Here is a 20,151-nt window from a genome sequence, read left to right on the forward strand (position 1 = left end):
ACAGAATATGAACACACATGCTCATTAAGAGAAAATACTGCACATATATGACTAACTTCACATGATCTCAGTTTAAGCAAACAAACAATACCAAGAAATAAGTAGCTCGTTGTGCATGCACTGAGTCAGACAGAAGCACATAGAGTGCTAGTTGTACATAAAATGGTTACCATAAAAAGACACTGACAAAAAAGCAAACAAATCTATTTGATAGTGACTTCTAAATTGTGTTTAATAGATAGATAGGTATAAGGTGTCTTTTACACAAAAGAGGGATTATCTTGAGATGTTCTATAAACCCATTTATGATAAAATTCTGCATTTAAGTTCTGCAAATAGTAAACTGGGAAGAACATCCTGGATGATTCTATATTCTGTTTTATTAACCATACTGAAAAATATAGCATTTGATTCTGCGTGATTAGTTCATACACAGAACAATCATCAATCGCTTCTAGTCAACATCATGGGCCTTCCCTTACAAGAGATCTCGCAGAATGTACTGCAATGGTCACGTAGTCATTTTGAATCTGCACTGTCAAAAGATGGCCCACTGCATATACAGTCTAATTTACAAAAATCACACTGATCTTAATTGAATAAATCAGTAACATTCTTCATGAATTTAACACAAAAGTTAAAGATAGTAAACCAAGCACATTTCTAGAAATACAGAGCTAACTCTGATAACACGTTTCATCAGTCCATGGAAATGAAGCAGTATATGCATCTCCTAGGACAGCTTTATAAAGCTCAATTATATTAAGTTTTCTCCATAAGATTACTCAGAATGGTCTGCAGATTCAGTCACTGCATTTTAGAAAAGGCCAGTTGTATGCAATTAAATAAGAGAATGTATACTGATCAACACAAATAGATGCGAGCATCCATATGCAAAGAAAGAAAAATAAAAGGCACAGGCCTTGTTTACACAAAACATTAAAAAGCACAAAGTACTACAAAGCCTGTGTAAAACGTATGTATTAAAAAAGTAAAGAACTATCACCCATTCTCAATTCAACTTCAGAAGGGAGAGGAGCTGACCCTTTTTAATTATGCTACAAGAGTTGTGAAGTACTGTTGTGCTCTCTTGTGAGTTTGTTCCTATTATGTTGGGAATGTCTATGTTTTTGAGATTAATGGTATCCCTTCAGTCACTTTTTCTATTACAACTATTACAATTATCATTTATATTTGAGATTTTTAAAATATCCAAGATAACTTGCTCAATTTGAATAGTTAAGGGTGTTATGCCTTTTAAGGAGGGAAAAAGCCAGTGCAGGAGCCAGTAGTGGATATAAGAACTGTGTTTATTATAACACAACAACCAACTAACTCGATAGACCACAACTAGGCCCGTGTAACTCTAACCCCTCTTCCAGTTATAGTCACAAGACCTGAGCCTCTCTGTTCTAGAGAGCCTCTGGGAGTTGTCCTTAAAGCAACAGTACCAATATACCACAAACATTAACTTGATGGTCTGAATCATGCGTTCAGCCATTCCATTTGATTGAGGGTATCCTGGGCTGCTGTGAGTGAATTTTATTCCCCAAGACTTGGAAAAATGTGAAACTTCTCTGCTGGCAAATGGGACATGATCACACACTACTTCCTGTGGGATGCCATGCCTGGCAAACACAGCTTTCATTTTGGCAATAACAGAATGTGCTGATTTATCTGGAATACGCAGAACTTCCGGAAACTTTGAGTAGTAGTCTACTAAGAGCAGGTATGAGTGCCTGCCAAAGTCAAAGATGTCTGCTGCTATCTTAGTCCATGGAAGGTCTGGGATTTCATGTGGCAATAGCGGTTCCTTTGGAGTACTTGGTCTCTGTTCCTGACATACTGTGCATCTTTCAGTCATTTGCTCTATGTGCTGGGTCATCTGTGGCCAATACATGAGCTGCCTTGCTCTTGCCTTTGTCCTCTGGATGCCTTGGTGAGATCTGTGTAGAGAACTCGGTATTTCTCTTCTTATGTTGGTGGGTTTGGTGATCCTGTCACCTGTCATCATGAGACCATCCTGTAGGGAAATAACATCTTTCAAGTGCCAGTATGATTGTGGCCAGCCTGCTTGTATAAATTTGAGCAGGGCCTGTAGCTGAGGATCTTGGCTTGTGCTGTGTTTAATGCGTGTCACCAGATCTGTGTCAATTGCGGTTACAGGGTCCACCTCATACACTACTTTCTCTTCTGTGTCAATGTCATGTGGGACTGAGGTGTTTAGTAGTGCAGCTCTTAACAATGTGTCTGCAATGAGCATTTCCTTGCCTGGAACATGTTGGATGGTCAAGTCATATTTCTGCAGTTGTAGTAACATGCATTGCAAGCGTGCAGGTGCCTGTCCAAGAGATTTGGAAAATATTGCTTCAAGTGGCTTGTGGTCTGTCTGCACCAAAACCGGCACCCCATAGATGTACTGATGGAATTTTTTAGTGGCAAATACGATGGCTAAAAGTTCTTTCTCTATTTGGGCATAATTTTGCTCTGCTGCAGTCAAAGCTCTTGAGGTATATGACACAGGGCCCACATTCTGTAATAGGCAGGCGCCTAAGCCATCTTTGGAGGCATCTGCTTGGATGGTTAATGGCTTGTTAGAGTCATAGAACTTGAGTACAGGTGCTGTGCTCAATGCTTCTTTTAGGTCTTGCAGTGCCTTGTCTTGTTCCCAGGACCACTGCCATATGACATTCTCTCGGAGCAGGTGCCTAAGTGAGGCTGTCAGGGATGCTTCATTTGGCATACATTGTGCAAGGAATCTGACCATCCCCAGAAGTCTCTGTAGGGCTTTTTTGTCTTGTGGAGTAGTCATGCTGGTTATAGCTTGAACCTTACTGTCATCTGGTTTAATACCTTCTGCCGAAAGTATGTGTCCCATGTATCTGACCTCACTCACTATGAACTGGATCTTGTCTGGATTGAACCTGATGTTCTCAGACTGGGCTCTTTCCATCACAGTCTGCAATATTTGATCATGCTTTTCTTGCGTTGATGCTGCTATGATCATGTCACCAGCTATGATATGGACACCACTGATGTCACCAAACACTTCATTGTTCTTCTGCTGGAAGACTTCACTGGCTTATTTGATGCCGAAAGGAAGACGGAGAAACCTGTAACTTCCCAAGGGTGTGTTGAAAGTGCACAATTCAGTGGAGGCTGCATCTAGCTTTACTTGCCAATATCCATCCTTCTCATCTAGAATGGTGAATATTGTTTTTCCAGCCATTGGCTTTGGACCTCTGTGGGCGTGGGGATGGAGTAGTGCTGTCTCAGTATGGTTTTGTTAAGGTCCCTGGGATCAAGGCAGACTCTGAGGTTGCCATTCTTTTTCTCAGTAATGACTAAGCTGTTGACCCAGGAAGTAGTTCTATTCACTTTAGCCACAACTCCATCTTTTTCTAGTTGCTTCAGCGAGTTTTTCAGCTTGTCCATGACAGTGAAAGGTATGTTTCTGCAACCATGAATGACAGGGGTAACTGCTTCATCTATATGTATATGATGTGTGCCCCTGAATTCTCCTAACCCTTTAAAGACTGTGGGATATCGTGCAATAAGCTCTTCCTTAGTTGTGGGTGGTTTGGTGTCCAGCAGGAAGATTCTGCATACTAGGCAGAGCTGCACACAGGCCTCCCTTCCAAGTATTGGCATGGTTGACGCACTGGTAATGAAGAAATGAAGATTTGCTTTGCATTTGGTTGTTGTAGCTTTTAAGGTGACTTCTCCCTCACAGTTAATTCTGGAACCTCCATATGCAACCAGTTTGGTCATAGAGTGAATTATCTGTATGGGGCCTGGCAGGTTTTTCAAAAGGTGAACTGGGAGAACATTTGCTTCCACCCCAGTATCCAACTTGAATTTTATGAGCACACCTCTTATGATTAGGGTGCAGTACCATGGCTCTGAGTTTGCTGCATGAGATTTCCTCCTTTGAGAAAGTGCATCAACAAAAACAAGCTGGTCACAGTCAAGTGTAGACGAGGATTTGTGTTCTTTCCATCCATCTCTGCTGGGTGCTCTGCACATTGAAGCGAAGTGATTCATTTTCCCACCTCTATAGCATTTAGTCTGAAATGCTGGGCAAGCCCGTGGAGGGTGGGATTTGCCACAATGTGTACACATCTTTTCAGTGTGAGTTTTTGCTGCTTTTAGGTTTGCTTGAGGCTGAGGTGACTGGCAGTCCTCTGAGTTTCTCTGAACTGTCTCCTTTAGCACAACTTGAACAGTTTTCTCTGGGCCTGGTATGGACACTGTTTCTATTTGCATTTTGGCTGCAGATGTCTATTGCCTTTTGCAGGTTTAGATCAGGCTCCCTGAGCAGTTGTTCCTTGAGTCCTTTATCAGTGGCACTGAAGACAATTTTGTCCCTAATCATGTCTTCTTGATCTGAGAATTCACAGGTCTTTGACTTCTTCTTCAGTTCTGTTACATATGAATCAATCTGTTCATCTCCCAATGGTGGGTGATTCCAGAACTGATAGGGCTCAAATACAATATTTCTTTTGGGGTTGCAATAATTCTTAAGTAGGGTTAAAGCCTGCTCTAGGGTAGAGTCAGCTGCAGGGTCTTGTACCAAGGTGTTGTAGACCTCCAAGGCCTCTTCTCCAACTACGTGTAATAAAAGGGCCACTTGGAAGGCTGCTGGTTTGGTGCCCGCTCCAGAGACCGTCAGATACAGGCGAAAACGCTGCTCCCACCTTCTCCAATTGTCAGCAAGATTCCCAATCAGGGATAGGGGCGGTGAACAGCCCTCCATGGGAAACAGACTGCAGTTTTCTGGTGAAGCTGCTGTACTTTCAGGTTTGAGGTTATTGTATTGAGTACTCACTGTGCTGCATCTATGAGGCCTGCAAACCTGTGCCGACTTCTGACACCATGTTATGCCTTTTAAGGAGGGAAAAGACCAGTGCCGGAGCCAGTAGTGGATATAAGAACTGTGTTTATTATAACACAACAACAACTAACTCAATAGGCCACAACTAGGCCCGTGTAACTCTAACCCCTCTTCTAGTTCTAGTCACAAGGCCTGAGCCCCTCTGTTCTAGACAGCCTCTGGGAGTTGTCCTTAAAGCAACAGTACCAATGTACCACAAAGGGTATTTGTACTGGCAGGGCAGGCGGGCCAGGCTGCTACTGCAGCACTGTGCAGAGGGAGCTGAGGGAGGGAGTGGCAGGATGCGAGGGAAGCACAGAAGCCAAAACCTCTACAGCCGGACGGCTGCACTAAACAGTGGAGATAGCGGGGAAAGCAAGTCCGATAAACAATCCAAAAGTCAGGCCGGGGCTGATACTTATCAAAGGCTAAACAGCAGAGGTGTCAAATAGGCAGTCCGAGGTCAGGGTCACTAGTAAGTCAGCAGGTCGGTGTATAAAGTCAGTCCAAGGTCACAAGCTAGAGTGGCGTGTGGCTGGAGTTCAGCACGTTGCATCCACGTTTCATCTGGGTTTTGCCACACCTTAAATCTGGCTGGTTATTGGAGTCAGCTTGATCCTGCCATTACTCACTGTCATCTTCAGCCGTTGTAATTTCTTTACGTCTGAGTAATCTCGCCGAGTGCCATCTTTCACTAAGCAGCTGTCGCTGCTTTCTTCTTCGGAGCTCTGTGGGGCCAGTTTCTTGCTGTAACTCATCAGCTGTCTCCCTCCCTCTGGCTTCCGAGGAAGGCTGGAATCCACCACACTGTTTAGCTGTTGAAGCCTCTACTAGCCCTTGTAAATCAGCCGACAGCTTCTCTGCCACGTTTCCTGGAGGCGTGGTCGGCTGTTCCAGTTCTTCTGCTGATTCCTCCGAGTCCGTCACAGGGGGGCCCATGACACTATTATTTGGAATACATTTTGAATTTTATCAATGGAATGATTGTTTATAGTAATTTGGATACCAAAACTATGTCCAAAAATATTTTCTTTCTTGCTTGATAGGCTTTATTATAGGCAGTCAATATGTGGGACTGTCATCTAGTCTGTTTGTTACATTAATTATGACAGTGGGTTCCTATATTGTTGTATTCTCAAGATTTACTCAAAATGAATTCGTTAAACCAACATTCACATTGTTTCACATATATTAACAGTTTGTATATTTATAATTTATATCTGTACACATTTTTTGAATTCCACTAATACATGTATTCCACCTTTGATATTTGAATTGTAACTATCTTTTTTAATTCAGAAGGGTAGCCATTTCAGTGTGTTGCAGAAAATCAAAACAGGAGTCTAGTGGCACCTTTAAGACTAACAAAGTTTATCAGCATAAACTTTCAGGAGTCAGACCTCACTTCCTCAGATGCAGAGTGCATGATCATTTTCCAGCCACCTTTATAATCCAAATTTACAATGGGGGAGGAGTTGCAGAAAAGAGAGAGACCTAGGTTTGCCAGCCATACTGTGGGGGCAGGGAATCTCCCACTAGGATTGCCAGACACCCACCCGGATTTTACCAGGTGGAAAATGAGGCCTAGGCCTCAATGTCGCCAATGATGTCACTTCTAAAAGTGACGTCATCACGTTGGCGACATCAAGAAAGACACTCTGGTATTTGGACTAAAATTCTATGGTAAAAACATCTTCTACCATAGAGTTTTTTCCCAAATACCAGAGTCTCCCTTGTCATCAGCAGTGCAATGACATCACTTCCAGAAGTGACATCAATACGTCAGTGACGTCAAGGTCTAGGCCTCATTTTAAGCCTGCTAAGACCCCCACCCCCCTCTCCTGCTGGTTGCTGGGGTACTTGGCAACCTTATCCCCCATCCTCAGTGTTTGTTTCCTGCTGCTGCTTGTGAAAAATTAAAAAATGGCCATCGGGCTGGTTTTTCCCAGAAGTGACATCATGCTGTCGCTGACAGCTGCCTCCATGTCCCCACCACCCCGGATCTCCTGCTGACCTGTTGTAAATCATTCAGGTGTGAGTCTTCCTGAAAGAGATTATAATGGATATAGTTGTTGCTCATAATGAATGACTAGAGAAACCAGAGCTTCCAAAATAAAAAAGAAGGTGCCTTAAAGACTAACTACATTTGTTCCAGTATGAGTCAATAAGGTGTAACTGGGCTTCTGCTTTAGCTTGCTATTGTACACTAACAAAAGTAACTATCTGAAATTATCAGATGTTCCACTCTCTATCTTCTAATCCTGCTTTGAATTGATTTGTTACTGTTTTGATTGGATCTTACTGCATCGACACCATGAGAGGCTAGAATTTCTGACTTCTCTCATCATTCTTTATGAACATCAACCATATCTATTCCAGTCCCTTTCACAGAGACTCACAGCAGAATTACATACAACAGGATTTACAATAGGTCTTTGTTACAACTCCCAACCCCATAAGGGAGCCTGAAAAATGCTTATGTACTCCATGCATCTGAGGAAGATATGTCTGATTCACAAAAGCTGACGCTGATCAATTTTGTTAGTCTTTAAGCACTTGACTTAAGTTATCTTGTTAATACATACATTTATACATAGGATTCTTAATATTTTGTAATTTTTTCTGTATGAACTGATTTTTTTATCTGAAGAAATACAACAGTATAGGATGCTTCAATTATAGTACATGTTTACTGCAAATAATCTGTTAATAGTGAACAAAACTGACAACTATTTACCATAGAGGACAAAGACTTTGGTTAATCTGCACCAGCAAAGCTTCAATATGAGAAAGAGATGCTCAATTTAAAAAACAGTATCCCATGCTTTTTACAGAAGTTTACCATGCTTCTTTTTCTAAAATATACATCATAAAGCCCTAGGGAAATAATTTGTTCAAATTAAACAATATACAGATTTATACTGATATATTTCTACATTTTAGCTATGATTAGCAATTATTATTAATAATAATGTATAAATACTATAAAGCAAAGAACTGTACAGAATAAAATATAGTTACTATATCTAACAGCTGGCCCCTGTGTGGATGAAAGTATCAATAAACCAAAATATGCCCCCCCCCCAAAGAAGCCAACTGATGACCAAATGTATTCCAGAAGGGGCAGAATGTTGAAAGCAGCTGATTGTTAAAGGGGAAAGGTGTATGTGTGTATGCGGGGATGATAATAAGAGCAGTTACAAGATATTATTCTTGACCTGGCTGAAATCCAGAAGGTCTTCCATTCCAGGGGTCCCCAACCTTTTTGAGCCTGTGGGCACACTGGGAATTCTGACATGGTATGGTGCACACAGCAACAGTATAGCTGCCACAAAATGGCTGTTGCAGGAGGCAGAGCCAGCCACAAAATGACCGCCACAGCTTGATTTCAGTAACACAGTGTAGATCCTTGTGCTGTGGTGGCAGCTGCTGCCAAAGCAACATTTTATAACATCTGCACAGCCAACTAAATCTCTAATAGTCAATCAGAAGCCTTGCTGGGCAAAACCCTACCTGGGGGTTTCCCCACTTCCTAAAAATACTTGGCGGGCACCAGAAAAGGTGTTGGCAGGTGCCATGGTGCCCACGGGTGCCATGCTGGGGCCCCGTGTTCTATTCTTTCAAATGGAGTCAGAACTGCTGACACAGAGAAGAGACACAAGTAAACCACAATCAACACAAGGCAGCCTTAGATGGCCTCAGCCAATCACAAAATGGAAAGCAGTATGGAATTGTGGCGTGGGAGGGGGCCAGAGCTCAGAATGGTTAGCATAGAGTCTTGAGTGAATTAGTAGATTTCCCCCCCTAGTATCTAGATTCCATAAAATAAACCCACAGTGCCAGATATACTTTAAACCATAGACTGGTGTCATTTTATGACTCCTGACATTAGACATTAATGTGTTTTTTAGAGTTCTAGCAATGCTACATCTCTAGTCAGCATGCACATTCATACAAATACAATTAGTTTACCAGACCCAGTAAATTCTGTCACTGGCCCTGAGGGGAGTTCATAAAAACATTTTCAAGTAACAAATATTCACATTTTAAAACCACAGTTTTAAGACATAGCAGGATTTTGTTCTTTGCATCAAGGTCAGTCTTCCATTTTGTGTTTTAAATTTAAGCTCACTCTTGCTGCCCTACATTATTCAAAGCAGCATACCAGGTTACTTAAAGCTAATTCATACATTGTAGATTGGTGGCTCCTAAACACTTTTGCAGCTGCATGCGTAAACTCACTCCCCAAAGAAGGACTGTATTTGAGATTGTCAGAAAATACAAAAGTTGTCTGTGGTGTTTGATCCAAGACTGGCTTACTCATACACTGACAGTGTACATCGTCTGAAACCTAGTTCTATTAACACATTTTGGAGAGGTAAATATTCCTCAGGAGCCCCGTGGCGTAGAGTGGTAAGCTGCAGTACTGCAGTCAAAAGCTCTGCTCGCGACCTGTATTTAATCCCAACGGAAGTCAGATTCAGGTAGCCTGACTCAGCCTTCCATCCTTCCGAGGTCAGTCAAATGAGTACCCAGCTTGCTGGGGGTAAAGGAAAGATGACTGGGGAAGGCACTGGCAAACCACCCCGTAAAACAAAGTCTGCCTAGGAAACGTCGGGATGTGGTGTTACCCCATGGGTCAGGAATGACCCGGTGCTTGCACAGGGGACCTTTATCTTTAAAAAAAAATATTCCTCATGAAACACCTAAATTCATAAATCATATTTAACCCCAAAGAAGTGAACAGGGAGATCCATAAACTGTATGTAGTTATTTTCTTTCACAAGTCATAGAGTTTTTTAAATCTATATTTAAACATCTAGAATAAAAATCTAATTTTGGAATGCACATGCAATTAAATGTAATTTTATTGGCCCGATCACTGCTTCATATTTGCACACTTACATCTGTATCCCATGATAAAGTGGCACCTACACTGGTGCGGGGTCATGCCGGCTCCTAAGGAGATTCACCTCCCCCCCCCTCAAGATTGCAGCCATAGACTGTGACCAGCAGTGGTGGCAGTGGTAGTGGGAGGTCAAATTTGCTTCATGAACAAAATGCCACAAGGCATGAGAGGTGAGTTCCAGTAAGGAGGGAGAAATCAGGCAAAATTCACCCTTCATCCCACTTACACAACCAGCAAGCTTGCTCTGCTGCATTTCTTCTGCCAATAGAAGAGGCAAGAGGTGAAGAAGATGCAATTGATTTTGCTCAAGGCCCCAATGCTTCATAATTATTTTTGGCCCAGTTTAATTACATGGCTAAAATCATGTATGCATATGGCCTTCATAATTTAGCTTGCTCCTGTTCAATAAAGACAGCAAAAGGACAGAACGGTCCAAATGATAAACTAAATAATGAAAAAAAGTACAGGGCCACAAAGGGCTAATGAAAAAGTTATTCAGCTTTAAAGAAACATGGCATTCAAAGAGCCCAAGCTAATACATACCTAAAAGAAGATTAATATAACATCAGAACACTTGCTTTCCCAAAAAGATTTTCTGGACATTTCTATTTTCTTATTATACAGTGTCTTCCTCGCAAGACAATAAACAATGTTTCTAAATAATGTAACACATCACTTTTAATTCTTCAGACTAGAGCTGTGCATATTAGGTTACCAACCTGAAAACAAACCCGAAAAAGGCATTTCGGCTTTTCCAAGTTTATTTGGGGCCGAATATTAAAATAGAGAATAAAGCCTAAGCTGGATAGCCAATTGCCGAATCAGCATTCTATGGAGAAGGGGGTGACCCCTTTGGAAACCCATAAAATTGGACCCCCTGTTCCAAACTTCACCAAACTTTGGGGTTCATGCAAGAAGAGTCCCTTGCAGCTACCCTAAAAATTTGGAAACTCTACCTCTAAAAATGCCCCGACAGGAGCTTTGAAAAAAATGTCCATAGACAAAAATGGACCTTATTTTTTTCAGGAAAACCTTTAAAAAGCTGAAATACCCATTTACCGGTATGAATATTCCACTTATTTTGGGTTTCCCCCCACCCCAAAATCGGGTCCAATAAACCCAAAATTTACCGAATTTTATCTTTTGCACAGCCCTACTTCAGACTCTGTGAACATTATTAAACTCTAATACTGGCTGAAGCTTGCAGAGTTATGAGATGATAAATACTAAAGATAGTATTTTAAACAAATATTAAGATCATAAGGTATAATGTGAAACCTTTGGCCACTGCTGGGTCTTTAGGTATTCGATATGGAGATCCTACTCACATTTGGAAATACATGAATCCAAATAAACTGATTTATTTTCATGTAAATAGGCTTAACACTGAAGCATCAGAACATGGAGATTGTTCCTTGATCAGACTAAGGCCCCTTTCAAACTGCCCTTATAATTCATTTTAGCAGCCAATTGCTAACAGATTTTTTGGTGTCATTTCAGTCACAACCATTTTGGCTCCTGGCTGCTAACGGATTTTAAAAAAACCTTTTCAGACAAAGTCATTTGTGTCCCGTTGGGATGCGCTGGAATGCTATGGTACTAGAGCGCAAATCTCAGAACATTTTAAAAAAAGGTGAAAAAGAATGTGCCTCAGAAAAAGGTGGGGAAAAGCAGTGCCAGAGTGCTTTACATGGATTGAAATGAGCTGTATAAAACGCCCATCTCTGTATTGCTTTACTCAGAAATGGGCCAACAACGGATGACATCTGGTTTAGAACAGTAATCTGCAAGGCACCTAAGAATGGCTACATAATCTACAAAGGATAAAGGAAATACAGAAATATTTGCCATCCAGAAAAATTTGCCATTGTCCAACAGCTCAAGTATACTCGAGGGTTCTGATGTCACCTGTACTTTTCTACAAGAGACCCCCCCCCCATTGCTAACACGGAAGAGGAGAAAGCAGTTTCTGTATACAGAGTGTTTCTGTATGCAGACTGTTTCATATGTGCCCTAAAGCTCTGTGGAATTTTGAACTGTTCTCATTAACTTTAATCCTACCTATGACAAACGCTCGTGGATGGCCCAAGCTAGCTCAGTATCATCAGATCTTGGCTGCTAAGCAGGGTTGGCCCTCAGTACTTAGGGAGACCTTCAAGGAAGTCCAGGGTTTCTATGCGGACGTTGCCTTGAAAACTCTACAGGGTCACAATAAGTTGGCTGTGACTTGATGGCATTTTCCACTATCACCATATCAAATACTCTGTATTTTGTTTTTGAACTTATCTTGAGCATTTTACCTATACACTTTAAAAGTAAACACCTGACAAAATTCACAATTGTTCTGGCAGAAATTTTGATTTTCTTTTGTTTTAAACATTTTTTCTATACCAGAGAGGACTTTTACTAACTCTTATTCAAGGACCCTTAATACTCATTGATAACCTTAACAGACTTCACAGATGATTTACCCATAACACAAAATACAGGAATTACTATTGGATAACAATATTAGCCACTGCAAGCAAAAACTTTTGAGATATGAAAATATAAAAACTAAAAGGCATTTATTGCAGAGAAATGCCAAACATACCCTGTCTAACCTTCTAGCTTCTATATGTCTAAGTAGCTGTTGTCTCCAGTCAGCGGGCATTTTACCACAGCTCTCACTTCCCTTCACAGGGGTAGGCCTTGTCTTTAAATCAGTGTTATCTGACGGCTTGTCACCATAGTTACCCAAGTTATAGTCTGATGGTATCTTTTCCAACAGAGCTGCCATTGTAGGCCTAGCTGAAACTGGCCTGGTTTGGGAGGTACCATAACTCTCTGTACTGTAGCTTCTTGCAGACAATGGCCTCCTTTGTGTTAGGTTTTTAACTGGAAAATTTCCAGACTGAGTTTTCACTTCTTGATATGAAGGGTGTTCATCTTCATACCTGCCATTCCTTTTGAGGAACTGGGATTCAGGCACAGAAATGCTGCTTTGGCGTTCCATAGCTCCTCTATATTGGGGTCTGTTATACCTATCGCTCTGAGGCAGTTCATGTGGTTCACTGACTCTTCTATACATTGACATTTCTGTAGAACTGGCCAATGAATCTGCTCTTCTCAAAAATCCAGCCCTTGATCCCTGACTTGAGAACTGAGTATTGACAGTCTCTTCATTAACAGAAGGCTGAGAGAATGAAAACATGTGCTCCATAGGTGGGTAGCCTCGGTAGGCTCTTGGGCTAACCAAATCCTTGGGGACATTTTTACTCTGCTGGGGAATGTAATCTGGAGTGTGTTGAAAAGGTGGTGGTACCCTCTTCTCTGCTTTCACTTCCACTGATCCTTGAGGATTAAAGCTTTGGTCAAACTGGTACACCTTCTTAGTTACAGAAGGCTTTTGTTGTTGCTGAACTTTAACACTTCCATAGGTCAGAAGCTCATCATCAAGCATTGGCACAGACTGGCTACGAGACATACTAGACATTCCATGTTCTGGCCGCATCATTTTGTCTGGCATCTCATGTGTTCCAGCATTGTCTGTAGTGGCTGCATAGTTCTCCAGCGGTATATTATAAACTTTATAAGCGCCAATATCTATCTCATCTATACTCTGCGACTTCTTAAATCTACTTGTCTTTAACTCTCTCATCATTGGAGAAAGCCTCTCTGTACTCTTGCTGATGGAAATTATATTTTTAGATGGGTCAGGGCGACAGTGAATATGAGAAAACATATTACTAAGACTTCTGTTAGCATTTGCATCATGATACTCCCATGCTGTTCCTGGAGGAAAGGTGCCAGTTATTTCAGGAGAGTCTTTAACACGATCTTTTCTTTCAGGTAAAGGGCTGGTGGTAGGGGTACTCTCCAGTTTTGAAGGAAAGGCTGTCCGATCTTCAAATGGACTAGGGGTCCTTGTCCAGTTCTGCCAAGGATTTGATGGAGGCACTTCTGATTCAGGTGTATTTCTGAGAGTAGGCTGTTCAAGTTCTAGGGGAATGCCAACTATTCTGTCCTGCCTAATTAAAGGCCTGCGCCCATGAGCAGATGTGCTTCTTGATTTAGAGCTTAAGAGGGGGTTGGAGCTGGGGTTCTCCACTGTGCTCTCCTCTGCTACAAATCCTGTGTTATCATAATGAGAACCATCATTCCAGCTGTCAGCAAATGTGTCACTCATTTGACGCCTATCGTTATGCTGCTGCAAGTTTCCTGCTGGAGCCGAATCTCGCTGGCTGAGCAATGGCTTTGTCTCAAGGGGTTGGGGAAAAGATTGAACAAGCCTGCAAGAAACAAAGATAAAAATCAACCTCTTCAAAAAGAGTGATCATAGCACAAGAAAATGCTAACAAATATCTTACCATAACTGCATGTGCACTCCAGTATTGTACACTCCAGTATTGAACAATAAATGTTTAAGTTGGAAACAAAGCAAATGGCCAGGGACAGCAGCGGGGCTCTTGTTTACTTGACTACAAATTAGTTTTTTAAATGGCTAAGTGCATTCATTTTCATTTTGAGAATTTTATAAGTAGAACTGAAGACATAAGAAACTGGTGTCTCCTCTGAAACGTGCAGCTCAAAAGTATACAGATTCACATTGTTTCACAGTAAGGACAGCCTTACAGCTCCTTCCTTTTCAAAGTACTTCTTCAGTAGAGTTTGGTCTGATCAGGTATTCAGTAAGCACTGCCATCTTAGATTGGGAGAAAGCCGGTTTAATTTAGAGATGCAAAACTTTTAGACATTCTGACGTTAAGGGGAATTAGTAGGCATTTTGGGAGGACAAATGGAAATATATGCAATACTTACTTTCTTATCAAATCTAAAATTACAATGAACTAATCTTTTATGACCTATTTTAGTATAAATCATAATTTTTCTAGTGGAACACACGCTGCCTTAACCTGCTTTTATTTTATTTGGATATGCAATGCCAAGTTCCACATCAAAGTAGTTGCAAAGCCAAATAAGCATACCTGTTGCCCCACAAGGAATTATTCACTGCATCTTTAGCTGTAGTCTGCATGGACCCCATTTTAACACGAGCATTAGAAGACCCTGAAGAAGCCTGTGATGGTGAATAATCTGAATAGGTGCCTGAAGAAACGCTGTTGTTCATACAGTGAATTTTATCTGCTTCGGACTCATCTGTTGACTCTGGAAAACAGAGCAAGCAATATGAAAACATAACTCCCTGGGAGAAAACACAACCAAACATTTACACATAGAATAGCTACTGTAATAAGCTACAACAATGGTGCAATTTCTATACTGTCCCGCTGTGGCTAGTTCTTTGAAAAGAATCCCAAGAGGTGCAATATCCCTTCTTCTGCTGCTTTTGCCAACAGCAGCAATCTGAGTTCTAGGACATCCTGCCATGAGAACATAAGAAAAGCCATGCTGGATCAGACCAAGGTCCATCAAGTCCAGCAGTTTGCAGTGGCCAACCAGGTGCCTCTAGGAAGCCCACGAACAAGACAACTGCAGCAGCATTATCCTCCTTGTGTTCCACAGCACCAACCACAATAGGCATGCTCCTCTGATCCAGGAGAGAGTAGGTATGCATCATGGATAGTATCCATTTTTACTAATAGCCATAAATAGCCCTATCCTCCATGAACAGGGAGTGCCACAATTTAACTATGCGTTGTGTGAAGAAATAATTCCTTTTATCATTTTTGAATATCTCACCCTCCAGCTTCAGCAGATGACCCCGCGTCCTAGTATTATGAGAGAGGAAGAAAAACTTCTCCCTGTCCATTCTCTCCATATCATGCATAATTTTACAGACCTCTATAATGTCTCCCTTAACCACCTTCTTTCCAAGCTAAACAGCCCTAAGAGTTTTAACTGCTCCTCATAGGGCAGTTGCTCTAGCCCTTTAATTATTTTGGTTGCTCTTTTCTGCACCTTCTCAACCTCTGCAATATCCTTTTTTAGGCGCAGTGATCAGAACTGTATACAGTATTCCAAGTGTAGACTCACCATAGATTTGTACAAGGGCAGTATGGTAGCAGCAGTTTTATTATCTTTTCCTTGTCTAATTATGCCCAGCATAGAATTCGCCTTTTTCACAGCAGCTGCACATTGGGTTGACAACTTGACATCTTCATCAAGCTATCCATTACAACCCCAAAATCCCTTTATTGGTCTGTCACTGCTAGCACAGAACCCATCAATGTATATGTGAAGTTGGGATTGTTTGCCCCAATATGCATCACTTTACACTTGCTCACACTGAATCTCATTTGCCATTTTAATGCCTCCAGTTTGAAGAGATCCTTTTGGAGCTCTTCACTGTCTGATTTTGTTTTAACCAGCCTCAAGAATTTGGTGTCATTGCAAACTTGGCCACCTTGCTGTTCATCCCCAACTCCAGGTCACTGATGAACAGGTTGAAAAGCACCGGTCCCAATACAGATCCCTGAGGTACCCCACTGTTCACATATCGCCATTGTGAGAACTGACCATTGATTCCTACTATCTGCTTCCTATTTTTCAGCCAGCTCTCAATCCATATGAGGACTTGTCCTCTTATCCCATGACTATGAAGTTTGCTTAGCAGTCTTTGGTGGGGGACTTTGTCAAAAGCCTTTTGGAAATCCAAAAACACAATGTCCACAGGCTCATTCCTGTCCACATGCTTACTGACACTTTCAAAAAACTCTAAAAAGTTAGTGAGACAGGACCTACCTTTACAAAAGCCATGTTGGGTTTTGCTCAGCAGGGCTTGCCCTTCTATATGCTTGACAATTCTATCTTGAATAATGTTTTCCATCAAGTTACCTGGAACAGACATTAAGCTAACTTGCCTGTAATTTCATGGGTCCCCCTGGAACCTTTTTTATAAGTGGGTGTTACACTGGCCATTCTCCAGTTCTCTGGTACAGAGACTGATCTAAGACAAGTTATATCTCCTGACCATACTGACGAATCAATACTGAAAAGTACATTATTATATTGTCATTATTTGAAAGCAATCTGTACTATGATGAAACACTTAAGTTTGTTAGTTCTACATTATTAGCTTCATTGTGGGCTAGGGGTGGGAGCAGCTTCCTACCTTCCCTGCACTACCCTCAATCTTGCCCAAACTGCTAGAATAATAAAGATATGACGAAGGGAGAGTTTTCAGGACCAAGTAGTTTGGCTCGGGATCATCCATTAACTATTGCTCATTTGTACCACTGCAGTATACCCTTCTCAACTGCACCTTTTCTTAAATTCAAAATAGCATAATAAATTATCTCTCTCTATGAAAGATGAATTCTCCATGATATCTTTATGTGCCAGCTCTAACAGAAAGCAGTGTCATGCACAGTGTTCTTACTTCTACAACTGTCATCATAATTTTCTTCCAAATGTCTACCAAGCGATCCAGTACCTTTTTTTTCTTTTCCCAAGAGAACAAGCTTAGGCTGGTACAATGGTGTTTCAGTCATGGAGGGGCGAAGTTCTCCCATCCTCATATCATTCACAGGATGTACAAAAGGGTCCTGATAAATTAAATAATATTGGAGAATGAAATACAATTTTAAAAGGTTAGCTCAGCAAGTGAAGCCACAACAAATTTGAATAACCAACGATGGCATGCATATGGAACTGTAGAGTTTCCATGCAGAAACGGAACTAATATGATTGCAGCTTTTGTCATAATTGAATTCTGTAAAAGTTAACATTATGATGGATGGAGAAAAGTTTAAATATCACTATCTTTTATTGTAAAGTGGCTGGTCCCATGTAAGTGGCAAAACCAGGCCACCTGGTAGGGGTCTTGACATACTTTTTGGACTCCCCCACTATACTGAAAAAAGATAAACAAACTCCAAAAAGTCAGCCTGATGAGGCTTGAATATGCTAGAAATCACCATCAGTAATAGCAGCTGCCATGAGAAAAAAAAGTTAGAAATCACCATCAGTAATAGCATGACATTACTTCTAGGAAAATCCCCGAAGTTATGCTGTTCCTCTCTAGGAATTGCCAGAAACTCACTGACAGCCCCTCCCTCCCCCCCCAACTCCCACCAACTCCTAATCCCAGCATCTTCTGTGAGGAATTTATACAATTATGTGTGGTGTGGAGTAAGCAGAGAGAGAGAACGGTTTCTTTTTTCATAATACTTGAAATAAGAAAATAATAAAAACAAAATATTAAAAGATACTAATTTAAATCCAACATTAAAAACCCAGCCCAGAAAAAAATGTAGACCATAAAAAGGCAGAACACCCTGCATCCTAGTAACTCAATTCAGGTGATGCATTCACTGATTCTGAGAACTGGAATTACACATTGCTGGTGCACTTGTGGCTTGTCCTACTCTTCCATCCCCTGTTAAGGGATAGTGCATTACTCCTTCTTTCCTTTCTACTAATCCTTATCTTGCTCCTTTCCAGGTCCTACTTGTTGTATATGTAACACTGATGATCACAGCATAGTATCGAGTCACATATAAAAGCAGGAGGGGAAGCAAAGGAAGGAACTACATGCTTTTAAACTATGCAAGTTGCTTAAGAATGAAATATTATGACTGTGGCAAAAATATTGTGATCAATAACAAAATGACTTTCAGTACAACTGCAAGGCCTTCTAAGACCATTGACTTCAGTGGGCTTAAAAGGGTATAACTTTGTTCATGGTTGCATTAGTTGTCACTTTGTGACAGATTAATGTGCCATGCAGTGCTGACATACTGGAAATAGCCATTTATTTGGGGTATTTCAAGGTTGTCTTATCCAATTAAGGAACCAAATGATGAGAATTAGTGTGTTAAACTAGGATCTGGGAGATCTGTAAGCTGCTTTGTTCCCCACTGGGGAGAAAGGTGGGGTATAAATGAAGTTAAAAAATAAATAAATGAAAACAATCCCAAAATGCAACATCTCAGAACAATCTGCCTGACATACATTAAAAGACAACAGCTTCCAAATAATGACTGGACTTAATTGCACGGGCTTATACAGTTCTGAGTGGGTGCCTTCCTGATCAATTAACAGAGCAGTAGATGCTAATGAAAAAACCTGGGATCAAGCAGTAGTGGTTTTAACCAGTCTGCATGAAGGAATGGAGAGCAAGGATTGGCCTGAGGAATAAAGTTGCTGTGCTAGTTTAAGTTGGGCCACTCAATAATCCAGGTATATAAGTTATTCGATATGAAGGGATTTAAAGCTAAGAACCAGCAGTTTGTACTACATAATATGAGAACCCTTTGGTGTCACCATGAAAAAGAAAACCAGAGAGGAAGCATTGACAGCTGAAGTAAAACTGTGTGAGAGTAGGGCGGCAGGCAAACTGATGCACACTTACAATGATCTTAATGAAGAGATCTATATTGCATTGATCTTGATACAAGCACTGGTTTGTCTAATCAGCAAATAGTGTTGCCATTTTTACCTCCACTGATATTTCCTTAGTTGCCATTGGCCACTTGTGCTCATACTTGTTTTTCATACTTTGCTCAGTACTGGCAGTTGGCGTTGTATTTTCAGGCCTCATTCCATGGCTTTTACCCACCAGATTTTGAACAGATTTCACCATGTTCTTTAAATCTTCTGGATATGGAGTTGGATAACGCTTTAAGTTTATTTCAACCTGAGTTTTTGTTTAATAAAATAAAGTAAAAAGCACAAATAGGAAATTAAAAAAACAACATGAACCTTACACTTCAGATTGTAATTATCAAGGCTATTTAAACACAACACACAGACAGTGAATTAAGGTATTTGAGACAATGTTAACATAAAACATTTTCTATACTGAGTGCTAAAACCTATATCATGACAAATGCAGAATTAAAAGCCACTGTGGTTTTAATGACTGAGAGTTGTTCATTTTTCCATTTGCCTAAAACTTTATAATGTAAGAATATTTTGATTAAAATTATACTTTCATATTCAGACTTTTCTCTAGTGGTTCAAGTTGAATCTAGACCTTCACTATCATATGGAAAGACGCTCTGGATTTATAATAAAAAACTGTCACAGCACACTCTAATGTACTGTGTACAGTCCAGTGAAAGTTAGGTGTTATTAAATACTGATAAAATAAATGGGACAAACTCCAATGGATTGCGCCTAATATGGGACAATTATGTTCTTTTATGGATGAGTGTGTCTGTGCAAGTCTAATACTATTATTTTTACTACAAAGTAAAAAAAAAACCCACACAAATAAAGCTAAGGTTCCAATACAGACACAAGTTAATTGGCATCCATTCAAAAAGCTTGACTGATGTGAAGATTACGAAGTATGACAGCAAATTACATTCACCATTGAAATATAATAAAATATGCATTACGGACAAGAACATCCAAACATGATTCCCAATAGCAAATGTGAAATACTACATTACAAGTCAACGTAAAGTTTCAACAAGAAAGC

The 20,151-nt window shown here is 40.7% G+C and overlaps 1 protein-coding gene across 9 annotated transcripts in view; it reads right to left on the reverse strand.

Moving 5' to 3' along the window:
• The window catches only part of LRRC7 (leucine rich repeat containing 7), a 160,939-nt gene that overhangs the window by 39,597 nt on the left and 101,191 nt on the right, over window positions 1-20,151 (reverse strand). For 8 of the 9 annotated variants that reach the window (XM_056844367.1, XM_056844365.1, XM_056844366.1 and 5 more), the window contains 4 exons: window positions 19,165-19,362; window positions 17,158-17,269; window positions 14,750-14,930; window positions 12,376-14,053 (listed from right to left, as the gene is read on the reverse strand). In XM_056844367.1, the coding sequence (XP_056700345.1) occupies window positions 12,376-14,053; window positions 14,750-14,930; window positions 17,158-17,269; window positions 19,165-19,362 (2,169 nt within the window). The remainder of the gene's footprint in view (window positions 1-12,375; window positions 14,054-14,749; window positions 14,931-17,157; window positions 17,270-19,164; window positions 19,363-20,151) is intronic. The other variant, XM_056844362.1, reaches the window with a different exon arrangement.

The sequence above is a fragment of the Euleptes europaea genome, chromosome 2 (assembly GCF_029931775.1).
Source record: "Euleptes europaea isolate rEulEur1 chromosome 2, rEulEur1.hap1, whole genome shotgun sequence".
NCBI lineage: Eukaryota > Metazoa > Chordata > Lepidosauria > Squamata > Sphaerodactylidae > Euleptes > Euleptes europaea.